The following is a 19,967-nucleotide window of genomic DNA, read 5'->3' as shown; positions in this document are numbered from 1 at the left end:
ACAGGACCACTCAGGTGCTCTCAGCTACAAACTCCGGGGCTTTCCTCACTGGATGGCAGCACTAAGGAAAACACGCTGCTCCTTCCAGAAAATGTCCCCTTGAGTCCAGACTCTTGCTATCACAGGCAATTGTATCGTGTAATCCTACTCAGGATAAAGACTGATGTTGTCTGCCCACTGTGGAGCAGGCTACAGCAACTGCCTGTTGCCTTCCATACAGACCACCAGAATACTTGTCTTAAAACAGCTCAAAATTATGACTAGTACCTAATAATAACATCAATATTAATGGTCATCACTAAGAGCCTGTCACCATAAGCAGTACAGGTAGGTATTCTTCTAATAACTCTTTTTTTTTTAGTGCAACAAAGTTCAGTGAAAAACTCAGAAATATGCACTGGAAACTTCTGCATTAACTCAAAGTAAATTGTGCCATTAAGCTATTCTAGAAAATTAATGCAACTGCTGTTGCCATCCTGAATAGATTTCTGTGTATTCCCTGTTCAGAATAAAAGCAAAAGCTTTTGGGTTTTCCTCCGTAAGACCACATGTGATGCAGTCAACAATTTTTTTTATACTGCACTTCTTGCACTTCCCTCAAGAAAAAGATTAAAAAAAAAAAAATTTCAAAACAGATAGTAAAAGGATACAAAGTGCCAGAAGCATAAAGAAGAGAAATACGTTTAATATACACCTAGAAATGATTGTTAATACGAAACTTAAGTGACAACACCTTAGATTTTACCCATATCACAAAAAAGTATTTTCCTAGTAAACAATCATACTGTAAACAATTTGATGGGGTTGTTTCCATTGTTAAAGCTTTTGAGAGAACTGTATTATAAAAGTTCTTCCATTCTGAAGCCATAATCTCCTTAAATGTAAAACTGTGTGTATACAGAATAAGCTGCTGCCATTTTCACAAAGTGAAACATTCTATACCTAATGAAACAGACCGTGTCCAACCAAAGCATTTTAGTATGAAGGTTTTTATTTCCAGACAACAGGCTGAAGTTACCTATTGCTCTCTTATACCCATTCCCTGTCTCACTCTTACAGCCAAAACAGTCACAAGTCAGAGAAATCCTGGCAGTCCTCCTTCCCTCATTTGTTCCTTGCACTCTGAATACGTCTCCACACTCCCGTCTGAATGGAGGTAAAATCGCTTCCCTAGGAATTCAAGCCAAGCAAAAGCCATAGGGTTCCACTTGTGTCTGCCCTCTAGAAGCCAAATAATGCAGTTAGGCTCCCTCATGGCTTTGGGTTCGGTCTGCAGCACAGCCAAAGGACGCTGCCTTTACCCAGTGTGCCCATGCACACAAAGCCACCACGAGAGCCCTTGGGAAAATCCCAAGTCAGGAGCAGGAGCAGCCCGTTCAGAGCACCTGCCTTTGCAGTGGGTGCGGTACCAAGACCTGCACTAAAGATCAGATGAGCTCTTACCACTGTGCCAGCAAGAATTGGACTGCTTTAAGAGAAAAGTGGTGTGGGGGGGGGAAGGACACGCAAAGAGGAGCTTTGATCACATTCACCTTTAGATAGGTTGGAATGCATCAGGAAAAAATGGAAATTTCTAAATAAAGTTGGACTTTGGTGCCTTGTAGTTAGCGAAAGACATTGGCATGTCTCCAAGTCACAGTTTTTATGGAATCCTTTTGCAAACAGAAATGTGCAAAAAGAATAAAGGCACAACTCTACTTGGTAGAGACACTGACATCTCTAGAGATATGAAGTCAGATATCAAATTCTTTCTATGCATGTGCTGCCAAACCATTTAGATATGCATTACCTAAGCTACTTATTCAGCAAAGCAAACACCCCACTTATTTCAACCCCTTTTTCCACTATAACAGTGAGACTGAAAGTTCTGAATGTGACCTCTGCTTCCAGATAATGAAATCAGAACAAAGGCACTTCAGTGCAGTTCCCCTCTTACAACAGCAAGAGCTAGAAGTCACAGCAGTAACGTCCTGTAGGATTTTCAGCAATGATAAGTCCAACAAATACCTATTTCTCCAGAGGTTCCCCGTCTCTGAAGCACATTCTGCAGCAGCACCATTCCCTCCAACAACATTAATAATCACCAAATTGGTACTATGCATTGCTCTTATTCTTTTCCCCCCTCAGTTAAACTTTTGATGTTCTGTGAGCACGATGTTAAATGTAAGGACTGACAGTGGTTCATGCAAATGAAGGCATGGGAACGATGGTATGAAGCTTAGCAACATCACTCAGAGAGTAAATGAAAATTGGCTTTTACATTCTCTGAGATAACAGCTCATCTGCTTAACAAATTGATTGGAAGAATTGGAACAATCTGAAAGTAGTTTATTTAATATTTCTGATTCTTTGATAGCTGTAAAGCATTATCAACAGTTGTGAAAGCATGGTCTTGAATTTGGTATGTTGTCTGTGGGTCCTACAGCACCAAACAAACTGCACTAAGTTTAGGTCTAAAGTATGTGCAAGATCAAGGACTCGAATCACCTTTTTAAATGATCCAGATTTTGTTTTTAATTCCTTGGTCACTGAAAGAGAAACTGTGACCTTCTACAGGCTCCAGAGAAGCAGCACTGTAACTTAAATAAGGCAATAGCTTCAATTTAATAAAGCACTTAAACAGAATTACTTTAAAATGTAACAGTTTCTTAAGATTAAGTACATGCTTGAGTACTCTGGTGATTCATGGCATTCGAAGAGAAAAATTCTGCCAACTGTAATGTAAGGGTATTCCTTTTGCTCAGCATCTTAAATGTGCAGAAAAGTCTTGAAATTTCAAGGGGGTCTGTCAGACCTTATCTTCAGTTTCTTATAACTCTGCCAAACATTTATATATGAAACATACTTTTTTCTTGCAAGATACCTGCTTTAAAGCAGGTCTTTTTTTTTCAGTTGACATTTAAAACAAATATATATACTAAAACAAAAAAAGGAAAAAACTCAGGAAGTTAGCTTTTTTCTAAAGAGATTATATGGAAGAGTCACTGCTTTGTTACGTTTAAAAATTCTCCCCCAATTGCTTGAACATTTATTTAATGCTCTCAGATTTTGTTTCCAATAAGGTGTCAGGGAGTTACCTTTCAGGAGATTTCTCAGGACAGAAAAAGATGGTCAAATTACAGCTGAAAATATACCAAACAACAAAAAAAGCGCCATCTAAAAATTCATTAGCCCCCTTCCTTCCCCAAGAATATAATAAATTCAAAGCTAAACAGGCATCTGCAGAAATTTAGGCAGCTAAGGTTTCCAAAACAACCTTCTTGGTAGGTGTCTTTTTTTGACCTTATGCTGTAGTTTCACACCACAATGGCTTTAGAAACTAAACCAGGTTAGGAAATCTATTCACCTTATTCACCACCACCTTTTCCCTGCCATGTGTCTCAGCCTCTATATTCCAGTTCATTGCCTTTTCAGTGTAGAGCTGCTTGCAGGGACAGACTGTACTCCTTTGTGTTTTCTTCCACTTTTGGGGGTATTATTTCAGTGATATTCTTCCCAGAATAGCCCCACATCAACTGCCCCTGTGCAAAACAGAAGGCACAATCAAGGAAAAGGAACTTCCTAAATCAGTGCAGAGGGAGTACTACTCCTTTTGCAACCAGAATCCACACACATTTTCCCTACAAATTCCTACCACACATCCACCATCCCAGGACTGCCTGAGCTTCGGCCAAACCTGCCCTGCATGTAAGGTTCACAGCTATCCTGGGCTAGAACAGCCTTGGACTGGTACCACGGGTACAGGGACTGTATCCACCATCCTCTTCCATGGGCACAGACACCATCCGGGATTCCCACTTCCTCCACAGTGTCCTAACAGCATGGATGCTAACAGAGTGGATGCTACCTGGCTTAAATGCGGAGGAGACAAAAGGAGCATTAGTGGAGCTTATTTGGGCAAGGGAGCAGCAGGAGGTCACATTCCCTAACTCCTCCTCTGCCATCATCCCAGCAGAGGCTCCCTGACCACGTCCTGCATCAGCCTCAGATCAAAGAACGTGTATTTCAGCAGTGCAATGGACACACATGAAGACAGTGCCCATAATCAAAGAGGCGCTAACAAATGATGGCAAGCAGCCAGGCAAAGATGTTTTTCCAGCCAGCCACTGAGGAACGAGCCATGGGTCTCCAGGGGGTGGAAACAGCAGGGAATGTGCCGAGGGACAGGTGAGCTCCGAGCTGCTGATGGGGGCCAGGAAAGAGGTGGAGAAAAGGGAGAAAAAGCAAGAAAAAGGGGAAATCTGAGAGCTGGTAGGAGCTGTTTTAACTAAAAGATGAAACTCAAGGGAAAGGACCAGTAAGGGGCACGTAGAGCTTACAGCTGCCAGCTCTCCAGGCCCACAGGTCTTGCTGTGGGACACTGGCACTCAGAACAACACTGCTGTAACTGCAGCAAGCCACTGAGACAACAGGGGAAGGAAAGGTAAATGAAATAACTGAAAATACATGAGAAAAGAACAAAAGAGAAGCAGGATTTGCAGTAGGGAAATGACAAGGTTAAAAGACAGCTGAGTAACAGAGTATACAAGACAACATAATGAAGACTGTAAGGAAAGGGGACTGCACCAAAGTCAAGGTGACAGGTGAGAAAACAAGGACAACTGGGTAGTATCTGGCAGATGTAAAAAGAATGAAGACAAAAGAAGGACAGAGCTATTGAACTTAGTACATTTTATGTTCCTTCATTTCACTATCATTTTCCTGGCAGTTAATTTACATTGTATATCTGGGGGGAAAGAAGTTCCTTCTAAATACCAAGTTTACATCACCCCAGGAGGCCACCCTGGGTTCTGCAGCTTAGCAACTGTTGAGGCTGATGAAATTTTATATGTAAGTCCCCAGAGTACCCATAGACCATCCAGCAGACAGGGAGCTTATCAACTATTTAGAGAGGTGTCCTTGGAAAAAGACCCTCTCTTTTCCAAATTGAGAATTACATGTAATGCTGTTGAAGAATGAGGCCCATATTTCATATGGCATGGGATTTATTTATGCGAAATATAGTGATATTTGTATCCAAGAAGCATTTCTGGAGGGAAAAAAAAAAAAAAAGAAGTTGGAGTGAATGTTCGTTTTCTAAGTCAGAATGGAAGATTTCCAAAGTGGACCGCCGGGGGAGCTGTTCACTGAAGCAGCATCATGGGCTGTCAGAAAGCAGCTCTGAGAGGTAGGACAGGGTAGGGAGGAAAAGGGAGAGGAGAAAACAATAGGGTTCGTGACACATGGGGACTGATGGCCCTGGGAGCAGTTAAACAGGGCATCTCAGCCCAGCTAAGGGATACTCTGGTTTTAGTAGATGAACTTCTGAACAAAGTTGGGAAACTACAGTAATTTGAATAAATAAATAAATAAAATCAAGGCTCAACTCTGACCAAAACAAAAGCCCTATTCACTGAACAGAAGCAGCATGAAGGAGGAAAAAAAAAAAGTTATCATAAGACGTTAATTCACTTAGGCTGTAATAAAATTCTGATTTAATACAGAATGTTCTCAGGAGTATTTTCTTACTTGCTGCTACTGCTCCACTTCTCTATCCCCCAAGAAAATTCATCCCCTGGTGCAAGTTGGAAAATTCGCAAGTCAGAATTGAGTCTTAAATAGTACCAGACAATTGAAACAAAAAAGGAAAAAGAAAAAAGCAGAGATATAGAAGGCCTCAGAATTCAATTCTGGGAACACTTTTATCAGCTTAACCCAAATAAAATGCATCAAGCTACCCAATAAGAGAAAGGGAAAATAAAAAAGCAGTTACCAGCTCAAATCAAAGAAGCTAGTTTATATTCTCTCTCCCTCATTTTTTGACATGTACTGCTTCATTGTGAAAGCTGCTTTCAGTGAAATCTGCTCAGAGGCTCATCCAGAGTAAACCCATAATCTGCGTGAATCAAACTGGGAAGGAAGATTTGACCCTGGAATAGAAATCTCCCTAAAATCTGGAGGTGTCAGGGTATCTTGTTCTGTGCTCAGATGGGCTGCTGCAAGCCAGTGGTACAAACCCAGCAGCACAGACTTGGAGCACCAGGTCTCATCTGGAACACGGCCCTTAGGGGAGGGTGACGTGAACTTCAACACATGACACGAACACCATCTGTCAAGGTATTGTAGCCCCAGAAAGCACAGCAGCTTCAGCACCTAATACCTACCACAGACCTCATTCAGTGAGATCAAGGGAGTCCTTGAAAGTATTAATTCACCTCTACTGCAATTGGGAGAATCATCAATCAGGAAGAAGTCACTTAAACTGCCTTGTTCAGTGGTATCACTGCTATTCTGCAGAGACAGACAGAACAAGCCTAAGCTCACTAGGGTTGTGCAAGCATCAAGATGTCCGAGTTTCAGAAACCAAAGGACACCAACGGTGTTCCAGCTCTCACAGGACATCACTGATGAAGACGGTTTCTTCATCAATGAAGAAAGAGAGAACTGCTGAGAGTGGATTCATGGGACACCATGGAGCTCTTAAAAGAAATGGGATCATTGTTCCACTTAAAAGACATCCAGAAGTGCCTTACTTACTTTTCCCTGCAGACAAAAGGAGGCTTTAGTATGAGATACTGGACTGGGAGCTGGGAAATGAAAAGTCTGGAAAGTCCTGTGTTTCCACGTTGATTGATTCTGAGCAGCCCTGTCACAATATTTGGATTCATTTTTGAAGAGTGTGAGAAGAACACAGCAGGTATTACAAAGACCATAATAAAATGAAAATCCAACAAGTGAGACCATTAATGAGCTTCTTAAGAAAATGAAAGATACAACAGGTCAACGAGATTAAAATTATAACAGGAATATTAAGTCAACCCTGGAGAGTCAATCATTATTATTTAAATGAAAGTGATGAGAAGTCTTTCCAATTGCTAAGATTTGTTTAAAATCCATTAAAAATAGATGTAACAAACAGGTACAAGCAGAAACTTGGCTTCACATCCACAAAACTACTGAAGATGATAATGACTGGTCAGAAGGGACAACTGGTCTGTGTTTCCAAACAGACATATGCAGAATATAACCTGCTGTGAGGCTGAATATACCTGTGATTGAGGCAGGAATGATTTCTCTTTATTTTGAGACTGTACCACGCTTAAACCCAGTGAGGTGCCACCACTGGAGCAATCAAGAACAAAGGCCCTTGTTGCAGATTATCACCATCACCTGCCTATTTATCTAGAATGATTATTTACATTAAGAGAAAGACTACAAATACATGAACACATGACAAACTTAAATCACTAGAACTGCACAATCCCACTCACCTCGAAGTCAAGCAGAACTGCTACTGATACAGCACAAATTTCCAGCGTGAGCAGACATCTGAAAACCACTCTCTCAAGGCAGACTCTACCAAGACACTTTGCCATGGTATGTGCGTGTTGCCCTCAGCAAGAAATCCATCAACAACATTATGAAGCTTCACAGGAGAATTAAAAAGAAGAAAAAAGTCCAGCTGAAAGTTGTGAACATTTCTCTTCTGCACAGAGACTTCAAGAAACATGGTAACAACTGTATGAGATCAATTATTAAAAGAACTGAAGCAGAGTTATGAAAATACAATGAAAGACAGCAGAAAAATGCTCCAAGAGGAAAACCTCAGGCAATATGGGAAAGCTCAGAGTTTTACAATCCAGAAGAATTAGGTCCCAATAAACGTGTTTTAGGGGTCCTACATGTAAGGTATAATCCAAAAGAAAAAAACCCAATAGCTAGAGAAACTCACTGAAATTACAGTCACACTAAGGGAAAAATCAACTTATAAAACAAACTTAACTCTAACTGGATATAAAATGGGCACAGACAAACATCAACCAACAACTATACAGAGTATTTTAACCATTAATGGCATGAGAGTTTGGAGTAGTCAGAGAAGTAGCATGGAGTAAAAACCACAAACAACTGGGTTTGAGAGCTAAACCCCTTCATACACTGTTCAATGACAGAATATCCTAAAACTACAAACACACAACATTTTATCTGTGACAAAAAAGGCTCTGCCAAGGCATAAGGAACCCCAGGACCTGGAATCCTTTTGACCCTTCTGGAATTTCCATTGCTTTGACACAATTTTGTTGAGATACCACCCCATGGGGAAGCCAAAATTCAATGTTGAGAAGATATGGATAAAGTCCTACGGACCATGAAAGATCATGCCTTCAGCTGAATCCAGCCCCCTGCATTTAAGATCCTGACTAAAATCACAACAGGGAAGACTTCTTAGGTAATAGCAGGTGTGACAGGACAAGTAAATTAATTAATTATCAATTAATGGATTTTGTATATTGACTAGAAATGGAGAATTGAAAGCAATTATTTTTTAAAGATTACCTGGGTTGGACACATTATTCTGTCCTATGAAAATGCCAGCTAGAGAATTTGTGTTCAAAGGATACTGATACATTATGTGATATGGGAAAATATCATGGCAATGCTGACCAGGAGTCTTTACCAAGCATAACAGATACCTATTAAAGAAAGAAAAAGGTCAACTGAAATCTACAGAGGGAAGCAGAAGACAGGACACAGGAAGAATGAGGAACTCTTCTGTCTGGAGAAAGAACTATGCTCTGTGGAAAGAAACAGGTCAAGTGCTTCAGGCAAGAAAGACAGCCAGAAAAAAAAGGGAATAAAAAGATCCATGAACTGAGAAGTCATCCTCAATCCTCATAAACTCTGGAGAAACCCAGGCCAAAAGACATTTTGAGAGAAAATCAAAGTTCAGAAAGAAATTCCCTACTGAATAAACTTAACAGACTCACAGGAAAATGTTTCATTTCCATATAATTGCTGCTAGAGCTCTCCACATGTCCTTAAAGAAATATTTGTGTCATATGTATTTCTCCCCACCCTTCAGCTCACAGCAGCAAACCCTGAGCAAAATCCTGCACAAGTGGCTGGGCTCCACATTTACTGCATTGGCCTCCAGATCCCATTGTTCAGAAAAACTATAAATAAATACACAAGAGTACCCAAATATATTGATATACAGGACGTGTTTGTACAAATATGTACTCCTAAGAATCATCTAAAAGATGTTATTTCCCATACTCTACCCCTTGCTCTAAAATGGATTTTAAGAGAACAAAAGCAATACTTAAGATTACTGTTTAAAATAAACAAACATGCATGTTTCTAAATTAATTGCAATGCCTCAAAACAACCAAAACTGGCAGCTCACTAAAATTTATCAGAAGGTATTTGATAGTATAATGTCTTTAAGCTCACTGTACTGTATGAATGATAATTCTACTTGTTTAGTAAAATCTGGTTGTATGAGAGCCTGGACTGTAAGCGAGTCAGTTAGGATATAACGAATGTTCTTCAGACATGAAGCAACACAGGTAGATTGCTACAAACTTACCCAAAGAGGCTCATTACCCAACAAAATCATTTCCTCATAGGTAACTAGTTTCACTGATCAAAAGGCTTGTTTTGAAAAGCCCAGTTATAAAGACCAAGAACCATTTAATGACCTAGTTTTGGTTTTGGCACGACAAAAACTATCCAGTGGGTTTCATCTTTGTTAACAGTCGCTTTCATCTTAAAAGGTAACTTCTAACAGCTGATCACTGAGGTTGTCTTGTGACAGAATACTCAAAACCAATCAATTAAGCTAGTCTGTTTATTTCTGTAGGTTTCACATACTTAACCTCAAGATGCAAAATAAATCCACTCTCCCTGTACAGCAGGCCTGAGGCAGATCTTAGACCTCCACTGTCCCTTTCTGCTTTCTGCTTCTTCCAAAATTTGACATTCTAAGACTTAAGACACAGAGCTGATGCAAAATCTTTAGAACTGTTACCATAATATTGGATAAAAAAGTTATATATCATGCACAGTAATACCTGGTTTAGACAGCTTACATTACCTGACTAATGCTGAACATCCATGCAGAATGAGTTGCAGTCTGCCCCACTTTGCTTTACTTACCAGGCTTGCCAGACACTACTTTCTATTAGATACGAGTTTGAAATCAGACCCAGATGTTCCATTTTTCTGTACATCAGTACAAAGATCAATATTGGGTTTTACTACTTACTGAGTTTGGGTTTTTTGTTTTGTTTTGTTTTTTCCTGAGCCAAGGCTAGTCAGGCAAAGAGATATACGTATATTAGATAAGCATAACCCATGTCTACCACTAAACAGAGCTCAACAACTAAAATACGAAGAGTTAAAGCATAAGGAAACTTTTAATGTAGAAAACCAATACAACAAGTACCAATGTGGAGAATGCTGTAACCCCCACAGCTGCGGCCTTGAGTGCATTTTCTCAGAGTTCTGTAGCTCTTTCCCTGGAAGGGATGAATAGAGAAAGAACTGGTGCTGAATGATTATCCCATTTGCAAGGAAGAAAATCTGGCTTCCAGAAGAGCAGCAGCTCAGAGATGCTAGAGCACCAAAAGGTGGACAGTCAGAATTTGTCTCTGTCAATTTAAGCCCAAGACAGAAAAATAGGACAACCACAAAAATACTTTATGAAGGCACTTGAACCAACATTTTAGAGGTCCATGGAGAATAATATGGGGTTTCAAATTTCTGTAGACCAAAGTAATTTCTATGTCTTCAATCTTTTCAGTGGACTGGCTTTCTAAAAAACTGATGTTTTGTAAAGTTTCATTCTGTCACAGAAAGAGGGAGACTTGGAAGGAAAATGTTATACCTACTAAGCACCTACAAGTAGGAAAAAATAATAATTTTGCATCTTTTATTTGTAAGGCATTCTGCTATGATTACAATATTGGTTCTTTTCACCAGAGAATCTCTCCACTGAGATTCAATAGACAAGATGGAGTACATAAAATCCAAAATATTAGTGTACACAGAGCCTAATAAAACCTGCTGAGTCTTTTTCAATTACAAAACTGATGTGAGGACATAGAGAAGTAAAGTAAGTTTTTTTAAGTCTGTGTAAGCACAGTCATCTGAAATGCTTCCTTTGAAAATAGTGTTCCATGGACTAGAAAGATATGATCATGACACATGTAGAGTGTCAAAGAGAAGCAAACTCCAGCATCCTGTTCGATTTCTGTAACTTGTACGGGGAAAACAATGGCGAGTCCTTTCCATCCGCTCTCTGTCGGGGAGCTGGCCAGGGGCCGGGCCCGGCCCATCCCATCCCATCCCCTCGCCGTGCCACACACACGTGTTTGGCGTGGTGCTTCGAGACCCGAGGGCAGCGGGCCCAACACTGCTCAGGAGGAGCTGGTGCTATCAGGGAATCGCCTCAGTGGGGAACGCCACCCCCTCTCACTCCCTTTTTTATTTTATTCTTAAGAGCAGGCTGGCGGGCACAAGGTTTAGGTGCTGGACAATTAGCAAAAGCAGCAGGGGGATGCTTGCCAATAAACACCCAGATTTGAGGTTAAGCAGCTGTAAATCTGCATTAATCGTTTCAGGAATTCAGCTGTTTACAAAAGCTTTTAAAGAGCAAACAAATAAGAGAAGGGAGGGGAGAAGAGATAGGAGAGGAGCCGATCTGTCCTTACCTTCACACTGCTTCCCTTCCCCTTTGTAGCCCGGCTTGCAGATGCATTTGTAGGATTTTGGTGTGTTTTGACAAATTGCATCGATGTGACAGTCATCCGTAGCTTCTGCGCACTCGTCAACATCTGGAAGCACAGAAGGAACCCCAAGGGGACAGATAAGAAGGGAGACCCGAAACACAAAACACCAAGAATACATATTCCCCTTGAAGCTGTTTGCCTGCCTGCCTTCCCAGTGTCATGCTGGAAACGAGAACATCTAAGGATAAATAACTAAACCAGCCAACGTGATATTCTCCTCAAGTCACTTATAAGCACTGCTCCACAGAGCTGGAGGGACTCGGTCTCACATTTCTGCACTATGAATTAAATACTTAGACACTAGAAATTAGCTTCTGCTGTATAAGTATGGTACTGGAGACCCACATCTTAGTAAAACAAGAGAACGCTTAAATTACCAAAAAGAGGAGGAAAAAAGACCACTTACATGTTCTAGCACGGAGATTTTCTTAATTTATAAAGATAGACCCTAGTTTAAATAAACTATGCTGGTGGGGGAATGGGAAAGAAATATTTGAACAGCAAAACCACATTAATACTTTTAACTAAGAAGAAAAAAAAAAAAAAAGAAATGGAAGACCATATGAAACTCGGCAAGGTAGTGTGGAGGAAAGCAACCTGCAATAACATCATCTACTTGGACCAACACTCATTTAGGAGGAAAAAAGTCCCAGCAGTCGTCCCAGCCCCTGCTTGGGTGGGTTCCTTACTGGGTAAGTTTGACTCTGAAAGGGGGGACCCAGACTGCTTTTCTTGTTTTCAGAGTAGGCAGCCTTTACAAACATTGCAGTGACGGGCATTCGTTCTCTCCCCCGAATTTAAAGAGGATGGGGAGGGAGGAGGATGAGACAGAGTGGTGATTTGGTAGTCGTGGGAATGTTAATGAAGTGAGCATAGGAAAAAAAACCAAAACCAACTCCGACCTATTCAGGGATAGGGTGTGCTGGGAACATGGGAACACTTAAAGCCCTGCCTAAGCTGCCCCGCCCCCCGCACTGCCCCCAGCCGCTCCCCGGCCACCCCGGCACCCGCAGCGCCCGACGCCAGGGGCTGCGATGCCACCGCACCGCGGGGACACGGGCCGGGCCGGCAGTGCGGCCGTGGTGTCAATCCCGCACCTCCCAGGGATTTCCTCCCCGCCTCACGCCACAGCCGGGGCTCGCGGCAGGACACGGGCAGGCAGGCAGGGGAGCGGGTGAGCAGCCGGAGAGGGACCCGCAGAGCTCCACAGAGCACAGCCCCCCCTTTATGATCAGGGAGTACCGAGGAGACAGGGGTGCTGCGGAGGGAGGCAGGGAGGGAGGGAGACGGGCATCCAGCGAGAGGCATGTGCAGTTGGTTTCATGCCAATTAGATTAACAGATCCTCAAAAAGGTGCACTAAAGTGAAAACAGTTTTATTGTTAGCTTGAAATCCTAACGCTAATTGTTTCAGAAGTGCTCACTCAGCCATCTCCAGTGATAACACACGGATCCTTCAAAGTCACCGGGAGCAGGAGGGGGCTATTTAGAGAGGGGAGAATAAGCAGACATTGCAGCATGGCACACAGCAGAGAACTTCTCTTAGCGCTGCAGACCAGGGCGGCCCCACGGGGCACCTCTGGAATCCCAGCGAGAGAATTGTCCGGACTCTGTATTATTGTTTTTGTAGGGGTTTTGGGTTTTGTTTCTGTTTTTTGAAGAAAGAGGGTAACAGAACACCGAGCATCGTAATTTTCCGGAGTAAGGCAGAGCTGCTGTAATCTGTTGCCTTCTTTCTTGTCCAATCGTTTATTTTTACCGCTAAACCAGTTCAGATCTAGCTGTGATTTACATGAATGAGCTTAGGTGTTGCCCAGATCAGGCACAGATTCAGACAAGCACAAAGAGAAAAGAAGTTTTTTGGGGGGCTTGGTCTGGGGTTTTTTTAATGCTTTGGTTCATACTTTTGAGTCATTAAACCGGCACCCATCTCCCATCAAGATCAGCAAAAGTGACAGCTGGACTCTTTATAAAGCCGTCAAAAACTCAAACTGCATTGAGCCAAGGGGGACATTTCACAGCAACCAGAGGATGCCTGGGAGTCAGGCGTGAATGCCAATGAGTCAAATGAAAGGGCAAAACCAAGTATGAGCCCCTGCTCTGCTCCACATCTCACATTGCAGTACTCGGACTTTAAGAACTTCTAGGCTGACTTTGTTCATTTTGTTACATTTAAATTCCTCTATCCGAGGAACAGGGATTTTTTCCACACCCTCACCCTCCCCCCCGCCGCCTGCCCCCGCTCGTACTTCACCTTAAAAGATTTCTCCTAGCACAACTTCAGAGCCCACATACATTTCTTTCAGAAATCACTTTGGGCTTGCAACATTCCAAAGCAGATAGGATTGGGGGGTGTTTGATTTTTGGTTCGTTTTTTTTAAACACCGAAGCAAAGACTAAGTATCATTACAGCTATTGAACTGATACGAGCGCCGGTGTTAACACCAGGTCTTCGGGTTAAGGCGCAGATAGGAAAAACCTGTGAAGATATCCCAGCCAACACTTGCTCTGCGGAGTCTCCAGGGCTCAGCACAGAGTTATCTCGTAGGCACTCAAGGAAAGTAACTTTTTCTTCCCCATTTCTCCCTGCAAAAATCCCTCGGCTCCGGCTGTGTCAAACACGCGAGAAAACGCCTCCCCACCGCAACTTCCAACACCCTCGGCGCTATGAGCAGCGAGAAGTGACCTCCCCCTCAACACCTTACAGCGGGGAGAGGAGAGCGGACAGACACGGTCCCCCCGGGGCCGCGGCTCCGCGCCGCCCGCGCCTGGGCAAGGCGGCACGGCGGCGGAGCCCCCTCTTCTTACCTGCGCCCCCGCTGCCTCCCGCCAACCTGCCGGCCCAGGCGAGAGCGAAAAGCAAACAGCAGCGCCGCGAAAAGCAAACAGTGCCCATGATAATGATGCGATCCCCGGTCCCTGTCTGCGATAAGGGACGCGCTCGGGGCCGGCCGCGCGGAGCCGCCGGCGCTGACGCCCTGACAGCGCCCCGCTGATTCGCCGGGGCTCCCGCGGCGGGGGCGGTGCCGGGGCGGGCCGGGGGCAGAGCCGCCCCCGCGGCTGCCCCCGCGCCCCGCCGCCCCGGGGAGGGGGTGCTCGGCGCGCCTGGGAGCCGGTCCCTGCCCCGGGCGGTGCCTGCTGGCGGGGCGTGCGGCGCTGCCCGGCGTGGCAGAGCGCCCGGCTCGCTGCCGCTGCTGCCCCGACAGGTAGGGCCGGCACAGGGACCCGCAGGGACCCGCAAGGACCGCGCCCGCAGCATCGCCCCCCTCGGCATCGCCCCCCTCGGCATCGCCCCCCTCGGCATCGCCCCCCTCGGCGCTGCGCCCCCCCGCGGCTGGGGCCGGCTCTGAGGGCGCCGCCAGGGGATGGACGGACGGACAGACGGACACCCCCACGCCGCGGCTGTGAGGGCAGACAGGCCGGCGGACACTGCCCATCTCCTTGGCAACCGCGGCCAGGGATCCTTCCCCCTTCCCGGGCTCAGGCTAAAAGACAACTTTTTTTTTTTTTTTTTTCCCGCTCCCCTGCCCACCTCCTAGCTTCGGCTAACTCCGTTCCCGCTTGCCACGGATCATCACCAGCCGCTGGCTTCCTCCAGCGTTTTAAGGGCTTTGCTGCGGAGGCCAGTGCCCCTTTCCAGCCCTGGTTTTGCTCCTCCAAGCCCCGCACTCGGGCCAACCACGGCTCCGCAGGTGACCCCCTGGCCCGGCCCAGGGGAGATGCTCTCCCCAAAATCATCTCTGCTGCAGACGGTCATATAAGTGTCATTGTCACCAGCACCTTGGAGGCGAAAATCCTTCACTTTTAAACCCAAACATGAGACATTTCCCCCCTCCGAGGCAAGCTCCATGACCCTAGTCTTCCAGACTGTCTTTAAAGGACTGAAATAGCTGGCAGACATCCCTTGGTACGGCCGTGCCGCCCCTCTTTGCTTTACACCTTTCTTTCACAGATACCCCCCTGCTGAAATGCTTTGCTACTTTAGGTTTTTTCAACTCCTAATTCCCCTGCGAGGCTGGCTGTTTGTCGTGTGTGAGCTCCACTCGGCATCTGGAAGATAAATACACCCTGTCATAGCCTTAGATGCCTCTTTTTGACAAGTTCCTCCCAAATGTACGTATATTTCGGTACAATACCCTTGCCCAGAAAGTAGCACAATTAAGTACTTTCAAGCTCGAAGAGATGGGAAGGAAACGTACGAAAAGTTGCTCAGCCCAGCTGCATGTTTAGCAGAACTCCACACCACGGTCTTTACCCTCCAATAAAACTAAACCGCTACTGCACGGTGCCAAAGCTGTTTGCTCTCTGCGTGTTTACACCTCTACTTTCGGCATTCCCGTCCTTAATCCCTTAGGGGTGGGGTTAGGGGTATTGCTAGTTTAAATCCCGACGCTTATTTTTTTGTGTGACCCGGCTGAGGTGCAGCGTTGAATTCCATGCCCGAGTCTTCCATGGATACACGGCGCGTCCGTGCCGCGGAGGTCCCCAGAGGGACCACCCGGTGCCTTGGAGCGCCACCTCGTGACCAAGAGCCACCCAAGGGCCGTTCTTTTCCAAGACTTTGAACGAATGAGTTTTGTTCTTGGTGAAAAGTAAGGCTAAATATTTTTTTTCCCTATTTGTTTTTTAAAAATATTTCACAATTGGCCTTTTCATTCAATTTCATGGAATCATACTAAAATTTATCATGGGATAAATCGTCCAAAAAGTTTACATTTCGTGAAGGAATCCACTAGAATTGTCTAAAAAGCAACTATCTCAACTTTTTAAAAAGCCACAGTGCAATAAAGAAGTTTGCTAAAGCAACAAAATCCTTTCACTGCCTTGGTGACTCGCTCTCTGCCGTGTATTGTGTCATGTTAGCTGCATCTGTTGAGTTACAGAAATCACCACACTTGTGCCTGACTCTATACATTTATAATCTATAACACCTGTATGGCACTCAGGAACGGAAGCCCCCTTGATCCAAATATCACACTGTCTATATATGTCCTTGTATACTCCGAGGGTGGCATACAACTGAAAGCTAAAGATCATTCAGATCAGGTGTCCATTTTCTAGCAAGCTTGCTGTGTATTTCCTTAAACCAAGATCCTGACAGATAGAACACATGAGGAAATACAAAAGTACAGTATTTATCAAAAGAGGGCCTGACCTGTAAGTCAAGATTATCACATACAATAAAGAACATCATCTACAATGCCAGGCTGAATATTTCCAGATGGGTCTTTTCAGAGTCTTCCTTGCTAAGGGACACATCTCAGAAAAGGGGATCCTTGTGGGCTTCCACCTTTCCCACCTGTAATTATGTTCCTGTGCTTGTTTATAATCATCTAACATCATCCCTGTGTCAATTCCACAAATGATTCTTTGAAAAATTTAATATTAGAAGTAATGACTAAGCAGCTTCTTCCAATGGGGGCACTGGGTAAGGGGGGTAAGCAAAAGCTGCCTGAGCTGCAGGTGGAGCTAGCCCAGCCTGGGAAAGCACCTGCAGTGTTTCAGCTCTCTACCAAAGTACTTTAGCTCTGCCTGAAAACCTTTGGGCAGCCTGCAGCATGTTAATGGGCTCATAATGTTCTTCCATACAAATGCCCTTAAAGCTTTGGGAACTATTCCAATAAAATAATAATAATGCTAAATAATACAAGAGGTATGTTTTATTAGGATCCATTTCTTTACAGAATAGAAGGTCCTTGGAAAGCTGCATGTCAGGGAAGAGCATAAATAGAATTGTGGTTGCAGAGCAGTACTCCCACCTTCAGAACACCTTCTCTCACAGAGATGCACCATTCCAAAAGTGCTTCAAAAAGACAGAACAGCACCTGCAGAATTGTTTGGTTTCCCGGTTTGCTATTTATGAATACCTGTATATTGGGGCCACTGCTGCCTCAGGAGGCAGCACAAGCTATTGATAGGGCTGGGAATCACAGCGGTCACTGAACAGCCTGTGCAAACTTGAACCAATCGCTTTACCTCTCCATTTCTCTTTCTCTTCCTTCCTTCTGTTCATCTTGTCCATTTGCAGTGAAAGCACACTTTAGCAGGGCCTGTCTTCCACTGTATGAATAGAGCACCTCTCAAAATAACATACTAAACTTATTTTGTCTCTCCCCAATTAGGGCTTTCATGACGCCAGTGAGGCACATAAACCCTGACCCTTTTAACTTCAGTTCATCTCTTTTTCTGAACTGTACTTCAAAGAACTGATAGAGACCTGGTCCACTTGGATAGGGGACAAGGAGTCCATGTACCGGAATTTGTGCTGGGAGCACTTACACTTTGAACCCTGAACCATGTATCTCCAAGCTTTACTAAAATACTTTCCATTAGGAAGAAAGGAACAATGCAAACCCAACTCTTCAAAGCAATATAGACTATTCTGCATTTCTACACGTACTTTGGGGAAGCTTTTGAAACTAACAGGCAATAGAGTTGCATAGTACCACATACTCAATGCTGTATTACTTCTTTCCAGGAAAATACAGCATGTAAGTTTCCCAGAAGTCAAGTAGCAACATGCAGCTGAAGTAATTAAATAATTTGTTCTTGTACATGGGAGTAAAAAACAACAACAAAAAAAGTCCACCATAATCCATAATAAAAGGTTTGCACAAGAAAATTCAGCGAATAAGAGGACAAGGATATTTTTTCTTTTTTTTCCCTAATTGGAGAGAAGGGGGAATTACGTAGCAGCTGCTGTAACAGATACAAGGGGACATTTATTCCATAGCTTTGGTGAGATCACAATCAGTTTTATCTCACTCTCCCATCAGTGAGACAATGTGTGAAACCTTGTGGAAGTAGTGGTAAATTTGGATATTCTGGGAAAAAAAAGGTGTAAATCAGTACCAGACTTTGAAGAGAGACATCACCTCATGCTTGAGGACAGCTACTTTCTGTGGTGTTACCGTCCTCCAAAAGTTGTCACCTGCTTCATCCAACTGTCCCTCCCCTTTTATTGCCACAGTGCCAAAAGAGATGAAGACTCATGCAAAAGCCTTTCCTTAAACCTGTAATTATTTTAACACAGTGAATCATGAGGCTCATAAGGTTCAAAACACCTCACTGGGCATTACTGTCTACAAATCCATAAGCTTCTTTCCTCCTAACTGTCTCATGAACAGTTTTCCATTCAGAAAAATGCTTGAACAGCTAGAAAGAGGAGGGGGAGGAGGGAGTTACTAGAAAGAGTAATGGAGACGGTAGTTTTTTTCCCCTCCTGCTTGAATTATAACCACTGAGAGGGAAAGAAGATAACACTAATGAAGAGATGGAAAATACCATCATCATCATGAAAAGTAGAGTAGATTCTCCATTAGTGGTACTCACTCCATCCTAGTAAAAGCATATTTTGCCAAGATAAAGGTTACATCTCAAACAGGTGAATAAGGACTTGATGCATAAAGACCTGGACAAAACTTTAGAACCTTCATTGTACAGGAGACTGGTTACTGTAGTCTCTCTTGAAATTAGTAAGGGACACCTGTAAAAGCTGCAGGAGAAATCACAAAACAAGTTTGCACCTACTAAGTGCTCTGGGATTATACTTTAGAAGGTGGGAGAATATGACAAGGACCTGTGGAAGCATACAGCTGAAAAGGATACCTTCTAAAAGTCCTATTTGATAACTCTGTTGCCAAAATAGTTTTAGAAGTGGCGGTGATGTGTCCTTCTGTTCACAAGGAGATGGGCGGTGGCATTCTGAAATGGTTTGGTTTCAGGAAGTGGGGGCATAAGGGAGCCAGAAGGGAAATATCAAGGGAAAAAGGATCCAATTGCTCTTTGTCCATCCAGTAGCTTTAGAGCAGGATGAAAATTTTAACTCGATGACTCCTCCACTGAAGCCTTCAAAACAGTGACTTGTGCTAGTACAAGTTCTGGCTCCTGCTCTGCTGCAGATTACTTGCCACTGTATCTTAGCATTGGCAGTTCAGTTACTCTCACAATGAATCTCACTGATTATTGTGATTGCCAAGAAATGTGTTGCATTGCTGCTGTTCTAACATGCAATCCTCTTGAGCACCCAGGTTTGCACACTCTAAAAATGTCAAGCAACTCAGAGGAAAGTAGTGATGTATGTATTTTAGGCTTATCATAGTTTAGATCTTAAATCCTGGATAGTCATTAACTGCTCTGGACTGCACAGGACAGCAAACAAAATTCTAGTAACTCAACAGAGGAGAGAAAGCTTTTGGGTTGTTTTAGAAGACATTTTCTGGCCTCTTGTTTGAAAGTGAACTTTTTCTCAAAAATGGCTACAGCTGGCTCTGATTTCTTCTTCAAAGCACTTTGGCCACTCAGGCTGAGGTGCTTTCTGTTGTACCCATGATCTGTGGTCAGCTATCAGTTTGCTTTCCTGGTCTAATCAAGGCCCTGAACACGCAAGGAACACTGAAGCATGTATATATTTATC

At 43.7% G+C, this 19,967-nt stretch overlaps 1 protein-coding gene across 2 annotated transcripts in view; it reads right to left on the bottom strand.

Moving 5' to 3' along the window:
• Positions 1 to 14,536, bottom strand: part of SCUBE1 (signal peptide, CUB domain and EGF like domain containing 1) — a 194,734-nt gene extending 180,198 nt beyond the window's left edge. For both annotated transcript variants that reach the window (XM_032106283.1, XM_032106284.1), the window contains exons 1-2: positions 14,360 to 14,536; positions 11,475 to 11,597 (exon numbers count right to left, since the gene is read on the bottom strand). In XM_032106283.1, coding sequence (XP_031962174.1) covers positions 11,475 to 11,597; positions 14,360 to 14,447 — 211 coding nt within the window. In that variant the 5' untranslated portion in view covers positions 14,448 to 14,536. The remainder of the gene's footprint in view (positions 1 to 11,474; positions 11,598 to 14,359) is intronic.
• Positions 14,537 to 19,967: the final 5,431 nt, after the last annotated feature.

Source organism: Corvus moneduloides, chromosome 4, assembly GCF_009650955.1.
Source record: "Corvus moneduloides isolate bCorMon1 chromosome 4, bCorMon1.pri, whole genome shotgun sequence".
NCBI classification, from domain to species: domain Eukaryota; kingdom Metazoa; phylum Chordata; class Aves; order Passeriformes; family Corvidae; genus Corvus; species Corvus moneduloides.
This window is presented reverse-complemented; position numbering and strand designations above follow the sequence as displayed.